This window comes from Lolium rigidum, chromosome 2 (assembly GCF_022539505.1).
Source record: "Lolium rigidum isolate FL_2022 chromosome 2, APGP_CSIRO_Lrig_0.1, whole genome shotgun sequence".
NCBI classification, from domain to species: domain Eukaryota; kingdom Viridiplantae; phylum Streptophyta; class Magnoliopsida; order Poales; family Poaceae; genus Lolium; species Lolium rigidum.
In genome coordinates, this window is record NC_061509.1 from 40569578 (window position 1) to 40581303 (window position 11726).

General features: G+C 42.0%; 1 protein-coding gene and 1 long non-coding RNA gene across 2 annotated transcripts; both read right to left on the minus strand.

The window, feature by feature from the left end:
* Positions 1–2606: 2606 nt before the first annotated feature.
* Positions 2607–4576, minus strand: LOC124686292. Its single transcript, XR_006997776.1, has 3 exons — positions 3489–4576; positions 3034–3403; positions 2607–2959 (listed from the first exon to the last, which is right to left on the minus strand). It is a non-coding gene; the product is annotated as an uncharacterized LOC124686292 (long non-coding RNA).
* A 659-nt stretch (positions 4577–5235) lies between these two features.
* Positions 5236–11391, minus strand: LOC124691626 (amino acid transporter AVT1C-like). Its single transcript, XM_047224913.1, has 11 exons — positions 11140–11391; positions 9123–9454; positions 7794–8008; positions 7664–7687; positions 7367–7547; positions 7006–7225; positions 6775–6910; positions 6499–6661; positions 6349–6392; positions 6210–6272; positions 5236–5588 (listed from the first exon to the last, which is right to left on the minus strand). Exons 1-11 carry the CDS (start codon positions 11346–11348, stop codon positions 5496–5498), a joined length of 1680 nt encoding a protein of 559 aa, XP_047080869.1. The 5' UTR covers positions 11349–11391; the 3' UTR covers positions 5236–5495.
* Between the last annotated feature and the right edge of the window lie 335 nt (positions 11392–11726).

An 11726-nucleotide genomic window follows, 5' to 3' on the forward strand; every position in this document is an offset into this window, starting at 1 on the left:
CATGAAAATAAGATATTATTTCTCTAGGCATGGTCTTCATGGCCAGCCAATGTCCACTGATGCTTAATCAGATCCGTCTGCAGCCGTTTGCACACGGTCTCGTCAGTGACTTCTACATTCATATGCAGATAGTCCTTCCAAGATAAAGCCACAAGGAGTGACGTAACCAGTTCAGCTTGGAATTTCCAGTGGTTCTCATTGCGGCCATCAGGACGCTCGTTCTCAACCCTTTTCACTATTCTCGTCGTCCCCGTGAGGATAATGATGCTCCTCCTGACATGCCCTCCACCTCTGGTGTGATGTCCTCTCCGTTCGAGCCGACTCATCATCTTCGTGCTCGTCCTCGTCCTCCTCCCGATCGATATTCTCCCACTCACTATGGTCTCTCTGCTGTCCTTGAGCCGACCTCTTATCGGGATGCTCTTGCTCATCCCGAATGGCAGCTAGCGATGGTTGAGGAGATTGCTGCTCTTGAGCATACTAGCACTCGAGATGTTGTCACTCCTCCTTCCTCTGTTCGTCCCATTACCTGCAAGTGGGTCTACAAGATAAAGACTCGCTCTGATGGTTCTCTTGAGCGCTACAAGGCTCGTCTTGTCGCTCGCGGCTTTCAGCGGGAGCATGGCCGTGACTATGACGAGACCTTTGCTCCTCCAGTGGCTCACATGACCACTATTCGGACTCTCCTTGCCGTTGCTTCTGTTCGTCACTGGTCTGTCTCTCAGCTTGATGTGCAGAATGCTTTTCTGAATGGTGAGTTACATGAGGAGTTCTACATGCAGCCACCTCCTGGTTATTCTATTCCCGATGGCATGGTCTGTCGTCTCCCTCGCTCTCTCTATGACCTTAAGCAAGCCCCTCGCGCTTGGTTTCAGCGTTTCACCTCTGTGGTGACCTCTGCTGGTTTTGTCCCTAGCGCACATGACCCTGCGCTCTTCGTCCACAGATCTTCTCGTGGTCGGACTCTCCTTTTTCTTTATATTGATGACATGATCATCACAGGTGACGACCCTGAGTACATTGCCTTTGTCAAGGCCCGTCTTCGTGATCAATTTCTCATGACTGATCTTGATCCTTTTTGCTACTTTCTTGGGCTTGAGGTTTCCTCTACCTCGGATGGCTTCTATATCTCTCAGAAGAAGTATATTCAGGATATTCTCACTCGTGCCGCTCTTGGTGATGAGCGCACTGTCGAGACTCCTATGGAGCTCAATGTCCGTCTCCGTGCCATTGATTGCGATCCTCTTCCGGACCCGACTCGCTATCGTCACTTGGTTGGGAGCCTTGTCTATCTTGCTGTCACCCATCCTGACATCTCCTACCCGGTCCATATTCTGAGTCAGTTCATGTCTGCTCCCACTAGTGTCCACTATAGTCATCTCCTTCGTGTCCTCCGCTATCTTCGTGGCACTATCTCCCGTCGTCTTTTCTTTCCTTGCTCCAGCTCTTTATAGCTTCAGACCTACTCAGATGCTACCTGGGCTAGTGATTCATTGGATCGCAAGTCTCTTTACGCCTCTTGTGTCTTTCTTGGTGGCTCTCTCATTGCTTGGAAGACCAAGAAGTAGGTTGCAGTCTCTCGTTCGAGTGTCGAGGCTGAGTTGCGAGCGATGGCTCTCTTGACGACAGAGGTGACTTGGTTACTTTGGTTACTAGATGGTACCCCGCGCGTTGCGGCGGGATTTTCAGAAATATTATTGTACATTTGAAATTTAGAAGAGATTCTCTTGAGAACTTATGTATGGTCTCTTTTTAAGATGTTAATAGGCTGGATGAGAAAGGAGTGATGGACGATCAATCCGATCATCCATACAGATGTTAATGCTCCAGTGCCCCGTGAAAGTGTGGCTTTCATCCAAACACTCGCTGCCAAGTGCATGGAGCTATTACCTTGAGATCTGAAGATATTTTTATTGTTGTCGAAATAAAAATAAAGTATGCAGGATCTAGCATGTTGTTGAAATTTGCATGCACTCTATTTGTTGAAGTTCAAAAAAGTTTGATTGCTCACATTCCATTTAGCTGGTGAGTGGTAAGTACAATCGGTAAGCTAGTGATTGATCAGTCCATTCCTCTGCTTTTCCACTCCAACTCAAAGTAACATACATGTGTAATAGGATGATATATTCTAGCTGAAGCATAATTTGACGTTTATATATGGCTGCCAATGTTTAATCAGCAAGCATATACTGTCATCAATTGGATATGGCAAATAATACTATCAATTAAGATTTCAACCACTTCAAAATGGCCAGAATACATGCATGACTAAACTGGAATGCTTTAAGGCATAGGTGATCAGTAAGTTAGGAAGAAGATTACTTGGCCGGTTATATGCATCTAGCGCGGCAGTGATTCAGCTGAATCAAGACACCAGAGAGTGCTCTAAACGCACCAAGGCACCGAGACATACAATCCTGATCAGTGAATGCTCAACCTGAACTAACAGAGTGCTCTAAACGCAAGAGTTTAATAAGCACTTCTGAGAACATGTGAATAGTTGCAATGTACTGCTTCATCGATCCTGCTCCCTTGTTGAGTTGCAGCAGATTCTTTTTAGTGATGTATAGAATAAAAAAACTCATAGAGCTCTTTGAAAACATCAATGTAAAATAGGGAATTTCATGATTTCGAAGTCAATAATATGATCTGAGTACTCAATCGGTGAATTGATAGCTATTCAGTGTCATTGTAGATCTTGTCATCATAAAAGATAACTGCGACGTGTTTTTTACATATTTGGTGCATTCAATTCTGGAGAACGGATGATCAGATCCAAGTATGTTTGTGATGTCGTCCGGACGGGAAGGTCCGTCTTTGCTCCCCTCTTGTAAAGTTAGACGCAGTGGTTGTTTAGCCCCCCCTGAGTTTCTTCATTTCCTCGGTATACATCTTGCTAGCTTCTATTTGTCGATGAGTTGAAGGTGGAAGTACATGTGTTGTTGGCCTGATTGCAATGCTGGATAGAAAGAAATGTAAATGAAGGTAGTAGTTATGAAATAGAACATAAATGAATGGTTGAGTTAGGGATACCTGTTTTGCCCTGGTTGTCCCTCCATGCATCACAGACAGGAGAAGGCTGTTGTTTGAAATTTTTATTTGTATTTTTTTGTGGATGAGGGAAATGTAACTGTTGCTGTTATATAGAGTGATGAGGAGGGCATGATATTCTAATCTGTTGGTCGCAAAGTTTTGAGAAAATGAGTAGTAATATATAATTTCTTAGACCCTTCATAGTATCTATAACTATAGTTCAGTAGTTGAAAACCGAAGTGAAATGAATTACCAAATAAACCCGAATAATCGAGTATCAGTAGCTTTAGAGAGGGTGACATGGCCGTTGTTGTTCGTGTGAGATACAGACTCACTGTGATAAACAGCAACTTGGCGCTGATGAAATAAACTGCATCAATAAGAATTTAAAAGATATGTATGAGTTTGTTCTATTGAAAATATGCAGAAATACACGGCTATGTAAAGGCTCTCACCAACTGATTATTTGAATGTGTGTTGACTTGGGGTCTTGGGCAATTGTCTTCTTGCATGGTTGCTCTGCGCTATGCTTTTCTGGTTTTCTCAGTATGTTGTAAGACCAATAAACAATAAGCAATTGGCAAAAAAAAAATCAGAAACTACTACGATAAATATACACCAAGGAGATTGAAAGTCCACTTACACCTTACATTCTGAGATCATCATGAGTGGTGCATACGTAGAAAAAAAAAATCAGAAACTACTATGATATCATACACCATATATATGTAAATGAAGTGAAAAATGGAAAGGAAGTTGAAAGTCCAGTTACAGCTTACATTGTGAGATCATCATGAGTGGTGCATATGTAGGCCAAAAGAAACGAATCTGTTTAATAGAAATTGAGCAAAGTGAAGAGACATAATAGGTAGATTGGAAAAGAAGTATGACCAGAACAGCAGTCATGTAGAATGGATCGATGTACATATGGCCCCTTGCTAGTCCTGCTTCAGAATGATTATTATGAACTCAAAGGTAAAATAGTCAGACAACTCCTCGAACCGCAATACAACTTCGAATCAATGTAAGTTGTTCCTCCATGCTTGAGCGATGAGTATACAAAATCCAATTCAGTGAGCAACAGGCATAATTCAATGAAAAATCGAATCAATTCGCAGGGGAAGCAAAACGTCGAGCAGGTTTGTAGCCGGCGCGCAAGCTAATAGATTGACAATCAAAAGGGAGGAGATAATTTTAAAAAATGGTAGAAAAGAAATCTAGAACGGAGAGCTACCAAAGTGGAGCCGTGCCAGCGATGGCATCGCGAGCAGGCCGGCGCTGTTTGTCGACGGCAACATAGGTAGCTTTTTAAACATGGAGGCGGCGGTTCAGATCTTCCGAACAGTTTCTTGCCTATTTGAAGGGCAATGATGATGGTGGGCTGCATCGGGGGTTTTCATGAGAATTTGTGGCGAGAAGGCATTACGATGCAGAGAATTTGTGGCCATTAAGGCCTATATCGTGAAGGCGGACAGTTCTACTGGGAAGATGAACATTGAGCGCCTGTGGAGCCGTGGAGGACGTGGAGCATTAGGAAGCGGGCCAACCTAGCCCATGCCATGTCGGTCTGAAGCGGGCTAAGTCCAGACAATCTCTTGTTTGGAATTGGCCCAAGACGAAAGAATTTGCTGCAGCCCACGCTGTCGTACGCTAGGGAAGATTGAGGGAGTGCTGCCAGGAATTGGGGTGACGTGGCTCGCTGTGAGAGCAGCAAAATGGGGCCATCTATTAAGAAAGAGAAGATTTGAGGACTTTGGTGTTTCTGCTAGCGCACCGACTCCTTTTTTATCATACAGTAATGGTGCCATCAGCATTGCGCGTGATCCGGTGAAGCACGAGCTCACCAAATACATTGGTGTTGATGCCTTCTATGTGCGTAATGTTGTGCACGATCAGGTTATGGCCCTTCATTATGTGTCTTTCGAACTACAGCTTGCTGACTTCTTCACGAAGGCCCAGACTAGAGCACAACATGAGTTCTTTCTCTCCAAACTCAGTGTTGTTGATCCACCATGAGTTCGAGGGGGGTGTTAGTGATGTATAAACCCCTTTACTGTATATTTCCAGTGTATGAGGGCTTCCCTGCATATTGTATCACTGGCCTTTGGCCTACAGTGAATACTAGTTGCTCATTCACAACAACATGTTGCAACAACTGCACTCTGCCAATACAGATTTATGGAGATTCCAAACAACTGAGAATTATGTAGCAAAACTAGCAACTGGTAACGATAAAAATCCATCAACACACAATCGTATCATACATGCATGGAGTTGCCACAAGTAAAATAAGGATAGAAACTTAATTTTACATCATATATATATCGGTAGGTTTGACTTCATTGCTGGGAAAAATTTATATGCCCCGCTCATAGATAGCTTAATCACACATACTGTATAATAATGTAGTTGAGCGCGCAATCTTCTCTTTTGGGCTTTCTTCGGTTAATTCTCTCCACCCCTCAGTAGTTCTGGATAATCCCAGAGATGGATGAGTATGTCCCCACGCAAGCACAGGTAACCCCTACGACAATGATGAATGAGCAGACCACAACCTGTAAAATATTTTGTTTAGTTATGTTCAGTTGTCTCAGTATAATCTCATCAGATATATTCCCTTCATGTCAAAATATAGTACATATTAAATATTTCCCAAGTCAACATTTTGTAGAAAAGGGCAAGTTTGTAGGAAAAATATCAACTTCAACAAATAAAATAAGGAAAATATTTATATAAATTGGTCAAATTTTCAAAAGCTTGACTTAGGGAAAAACTAGTATGTACTGTATTTTCGCATGGAGTCATATCTGCTAAATTTAAAGTTAATTTAATTGACTAAGTTTGTAGGAAAAATATCAACATTACAAAATATAAAATAAATACATTACGATTTTTTTTAATGATGTATCTAATTATATTGATTGTGTACCATGGATGTTGCTATTTTTTTAAACTTGATTGGAGTTTACGAAACTTGAATTTGGAAGATATATGCACTAAGTTTTCTTATGGAGGGAGTACATATCTTTTAAATATGTTCTTTCAAAAAAATAAAAAATTGTGTTACGGAGTAATTTAGTTGACAATGTCATCAAAATATGACTTCATAAACTTATGCGTTCTGCCTGCATATAAAATAATATTATACAAATATAGCACTGGAAATACTTGCGTACCTGATACCAAGCCACTTGTGTCTTAAGGATAGCCAAAAAGCAGGCACAGGGTAGAATGTAGGTCTGAAATCAAACCATAAGTCTCACCAATCATGGACCAAGTACTTAAAAGCTGATGAAATAATCAGGAAAAACTTACCACAAGCATGGCGAGTAAAGAACCAATCAGAGCCATCACAAGTGCTGTGAAACATATACACAAGAAAATGGGGTTAGTGGATGAATGAATCTTGTACTACTACTGTCCAATAAGTCAGTGATTTATTCGGGCCAAAGAAAATAAACTAACCAAAAAAGGGAACCGATAGAGCAACGATGAGGGTTGATATCACCAGGGCTGATCTAAGCAAGATTATGTTCGAGTACTTCTGCTGACTTCGGGGCAGCAACTCTTCCAAACTCATAGCCAGAGGGGTTATGGTTAACGCATATTTGGTTATTGGATTTGCTACCTGCAGCAGATGTCAAGGGACAAGTTAACATGATTGAGAATGAAGGCCACCACTATCTAATGTGCTTAGTACAGAAAAGTGGGCTCTGAAGTAGTTTAGAAAAGAGAAATTACTGTAGCCCAAATGGCAATCTTGGAAACCACCAGATTCTGTGGTAAGTTAAGTGTGAACTGAGACTCGGTGGATTCACCAAACATTTTATATCCCATCACTGCAGCGGCAGCATACAAAACAGTAGATAACCCAATGCTGAAAATAAGCACAAACAAAAATCTGAGTGCTGAATTTCTGTAAAAAAAGAGTATGCAATATGGATGGATTACTGTCCCAGGTTAGGAAATTACCAAGTGAACATAATGGAAGGAAACTGGTTGCGATTTTTTAGAGAAGAATAGATGTTTGGGAACACCCCATGCCCCGAGTAGCAATAACCGTACAATCCAATTGCAATGGGAATTCCTGGGAGGTTTAATGTAGACCCTTTGTTCTCAAAGCCAACATCATCAACAACCCCGATCCAGAATAGGCAGATTACTAAAAGGATTGTTGCAACCACACCTCCAGCTGAAAAGTGCAAACAAACATCATGGTAAAAAATGTGCAGGGTATTGCGGAGCCTAGACACAAACAGTGAATAAGTTCTTCTCTAAGTAAACCTTATCCAAGCAGGATTACTATATAAGAAACAAGTAAATATATAGATACCTGAAATGTAGCTTAGGCAGGTCAGGTCACGGAGCCAAGTGGTTGGCATGACAATGAGGGTGGTCAAGATTGCAAAAAATACATGGGAGTTCAGTGTCAAGCCCCCTATGGATATGTGTACATTGGGAAATAACTTTGATAGATTGTCGCTTTCCAATATCAAATACTCGATGCAACATGCCTGCGAGAATAAATTAGTGATCAGTTAATGTGTTGAAAATCTTTCAAATGGCGTTATTATTAAGGAATCAAAAACAGTTTTTTGGTTGAAATGGGTGTTTGGTAATGAGTACTTACATACAGTTCCACATATAGGATTATCTGCAGACAGTGAAGTCACACACAGGAACAAACACAATTTAGCATAACAGCATTCCCTGATCGAAATGTGCCCAAACAGGTTAATATGTGATGGAGGAGATTATACCGAGATAGCTATGCGGCCGTAGGTGCCAAAGGCGGCATGACCAATATCCGGGTACGTCTGAAGACCCTCCGTGCTGTCTAGGCAATGGCGCAACAGTACACCAGTATACCATGCGAGCACAGCAAATACAACTAGTATCACCAGTCCGACCCAGCCCCCTTGCTTAATGGCATATGGTGTCGATAGGATTCCGACACCACATAGAACATTTATTCCTGCATATTGAAAAGAATAATATTTTCACTGAACAAAGTAACAAGAGAAGTTAATTATCAAGAGTTCGGAGATTTATCCATGATGAAAAAGGTATTTTTCGGGTTCAGTAAAAAAATACTACAGGTATTTCAAAGCAGACCTTCAAAATAAAGTACTACTGTTAATTTTCTTGCGACATATTATGGGTCAGCTGAAATATATTCCCGCGAGGTAAATCTTCAGTAATTCCCTGCGTGAATAAAAAGGTAAAATCTAGAGTGCCAGATCTGTACTTCCCACAATTTTTTTTTGGAAAGAAGTATTTCTGCATAACATGGTTTATCTTGAAGCAACAGTACAGCCTTCAGATCTATTTTCGTTGTGACAACTGTCACATCGTTGTGCTGACGCATCAACCATGTGATGTCCCTATTAGTACGGGGAAGAGGAAGAAAATTTGAAACGGTGGACCTGTGATGCGGCATATCAACAAAGCAAACCGAGGGTACTCAATGATACATAATTGACCATTTCGTGTACTACTTGATGGATTGATTGCTTGTGCTTGAACTGCTAGACACTTGGCTAAGAAGAACTGGTCAAAACAATTTCTGAAGTCATTAAGGGTTCAAGCCGAGCTTCAGATCTCTATCAAACTATCCTATGGTCAGAACATGCAGAGCAATTACAGCTACTTTGAAACTTAACAAACTAAAACATAGTGATCTGAACAAAAACAGTGTAATCTGTATGCAGATCCTTCAAAATGTAATGATGTATTCTTTTAGAGTTTTTAACTGGTGTAAACTATGTGTTAGTAGCTGTCGGCATAACACTGTAGCGCGTAAAAATTTCTACCTGGAGCATCAGCACAATGAACTTGGACATTGGTCTGTTGGACAGGGAAACATGTCTAGGTTCAGAAAACCTGATATTCAGCACTGGTACATCACAAGAATATTCCACCATGCCAATTATTGAGGAGCCTGTTTCTCATGCTCTACTGTCCAGGACAGCCGTACACGCATATAATTCATAGTTGGATCTACTGGTAGATTTACTTTCATCAATCAATGAAATCTAGTGCCACATACATTCTTGAAATTACTTCATGGACTTGTTCTAGGTGCTTACCATTCATCGCTCCCTGGGTGTAAGAGCATTGTTGATAGGGAGAAGGCCCATGACCAATTGCCGGTGCTTTTTGATTCTCTGGAATCTGTTGCAGAGATGGTTTCTTCGATGGGAGAAGGTACTGAGAACTCTTGTGGACATCTTCATGCTGCTGCTGCTGCTCATCGCTTGTAGTCGGGCGTAGGAGTGGCTTCACGAGATTGGAGATGATCTCGGGGGTTTTGCCTCGGAATGAGGAGTTGACGAAAGAGTTAGAAAGTCTGCTTAGGGTCGGCGTCCCCAGGAAACTCAGGCTTGGAGATTGCACGCTACTAAGAATGTCGATCGATTGCCTGTTGAAATATAAGACAAGAAAATTGTTATGTAGATGAGATAGCCAGATAGGCAGAACTAAAATGTAAAAAATGATTAAGTGTTGACTAGACCATTTCCTGCCTGCATAGTAATGCATTATGAATGAACAGGTAACTGCTTAAATTCATTTCAATCTCCTACTTCTCCTGGTCTCCTGGAGGCTGGAGTATGAAGAAGAATGGCTGATTGAACATTGACTATGAGTGCCATCAAAAGCCATACGGAAATGCAATGGAAAAAAATGCAATATTAAGATTTTTTTTCTATAAGAACGTTTGTACTCCGAAGTTCCAATCATTGAATAAAAGCTAGAGATTATCAGATAATGGGGCATGCCACTTCATCATTGTGCTTGTTACCAATAAGAGCGTTGCTGCATTCCGTTGGTTGTGCCATTGTATAACACAAGAGATAAGTTCAGCAGGGAAACGACTTAGTAGCTCTATTAATGTGAGGTAGTTGAGGTTTTCTGTTTCATCCAACAGAATTTTGGAAGAATATGCATTTCCAGGCGTAAAAGCACACAACTTAAGAGAGCGTACAAAACATTTTCACTTCTTTCAGATCAATTATTTAATAGAATTTGAGAACTGAGTTCTAGCTCAGTGGCAAGGCAAGCGAGTGCGCAGCCAGCCCACCCGGGTTCAAATCCCCATCCCACGGTAATTTCGCAGGAGGGGCGAATAAACCGGGTTATCATCCATCCACGTCCATCCGCGGGGAGAGTCTCATCCTACCTAACAACGTATAGCCAAGGGAGGGATCATTCCCCCGTTGGTCAACGTTTTATTATTTAATAAAATGCCATAAAAACCCAGCTGTGAACAATTTCATACACGCACAGCCTAGTCTGACAGAAGATGTGAAAATAGTGTTCCATTTTTAGAAAAAAAATATTAATGTTCTGTTCTTGGAAAAATATTAGCAGGGTCGATTTTTAGAAGGGACACGAGGAGAAATACCGGACGAAACGAACATATATAAGTTTATGAGGTGTGTGAGCTGGAACAACCCCACTGGCTAGCTGGGTGACCTGATGTCCGATGATATCTACAGCTATTGTTATGGCATGTCATTGGCATCCCCAATCAAAATTGAGATAATGGGACAGCATTGATAAAAATACTAATGACTGTTGTCCGGAGACAGGTAATAATAGTGCCAAACAGAAATCAAATTTTCCTACTCTGATGAGGATCCATTGCCACAGCACGTGAGAAAATGATTCATTGCCACGTCAGCACCGTACATATCCAAAGAAAACTGGATGAACAGGGGGCAAGTTGGTTGTCTGTAAGAAAGCAGAGTTTGCACTGCTGAAAGGAAATGCCAGAAAACAGAGCTGTACTCTGCTCTTCTGAAGGAACGCTTGTAATGGGTTGTTCCAGTATTAATTAGAATATCCTTTTTTTTGGCCTTAATTAGTTTCTTCCTGGCGTCCGGAGATAGTGTCAGCAGGTTGTTTGTACACAACAATTTTGCGCTGGAATGATCTCAGTTGCTAATAAGACATGGAAGTGGCAAGACACTAGGAACAGGATATGCTCTCTGGGGATGAAAACCATCCGAGAAGAACACAGTAGAAGTGCAGATGAGGAGTTGCATAGAGTGTTGATGGTTGTACTGTATGAAAGACGGTAGGGGAAATCAAGGTAGATCGTACCTGTAACTCTGGGGCCATTGGTTCGTGTACGAGTTGGGGTGGCTGCCGTCGCTACCACGGGCGCGCGGTGTGGCGCAGGAGGAGGAGGAGTCCGAGGATGACCCATCGTCCTCCTCAGCGGCGCCAGCGTCCCCGTGGGTTGGGTCTTCCTCGTCATCGTCATCGCTCTCGACGATGAAGCTGCGCTCCTCCCCAAGCAGGCTCTTCATCGTCCCCTGCCTACTCTACTACACAAGGAGGAGGACTGGAGGAGGCGCATATGATAGGAGAGGAAACGACTCATTGCTCAGCTGGTTTATATAACAGGACGGGACGGGACACCGGGCCCACAGATTGACTGACAGCCTCGAAAGTGTACCATGCTACTAACCTGTAATTAGCTCGTTTTGGAAATAGAATATAACCTAGAAAATGTGTAACCCAAGGCAGATGGCCAACAACGTTGCATCTTCTGAAACCAAAGATATTTTCCATCTCAACCACCACTCACAACACCACTAAGTTTCTTAAACTGAGTACAGTGATGACAAAACTCTTAACAAGCTCGGCCTTCTGCGGCAGTAGAATTTAGTCTAGGATTTAGATTG

What these genes read in the sequence shown, in the direction of transcription:
- LOC124691626 (XM_047224913.1), bottom strand. Translation starts at nt 11,348, where the DNA reads ATGAAGAGCCTGCTTGGGGAGGAGCGCAGCTTCATCGTCGAGAGCGAT. An exon ending in CTTTACTCGCCATGCTTGTG is followed by an intron (nt 6,273 to 6,348) that starts GTAAGTTTTTCC and finishes GTTTGATTTCAG; the next exon opens with ACCTACATTCTACCCTGTGC. An exon ending in CACAAGTGGCTTGGTATCAG is followed by an intron (nt 5,589 to 6,209) that starts GTACGCAAGTAT and finishes AATATTTTACAG; the next exon opens with GTTGTGGTCTGCTCATTCAT.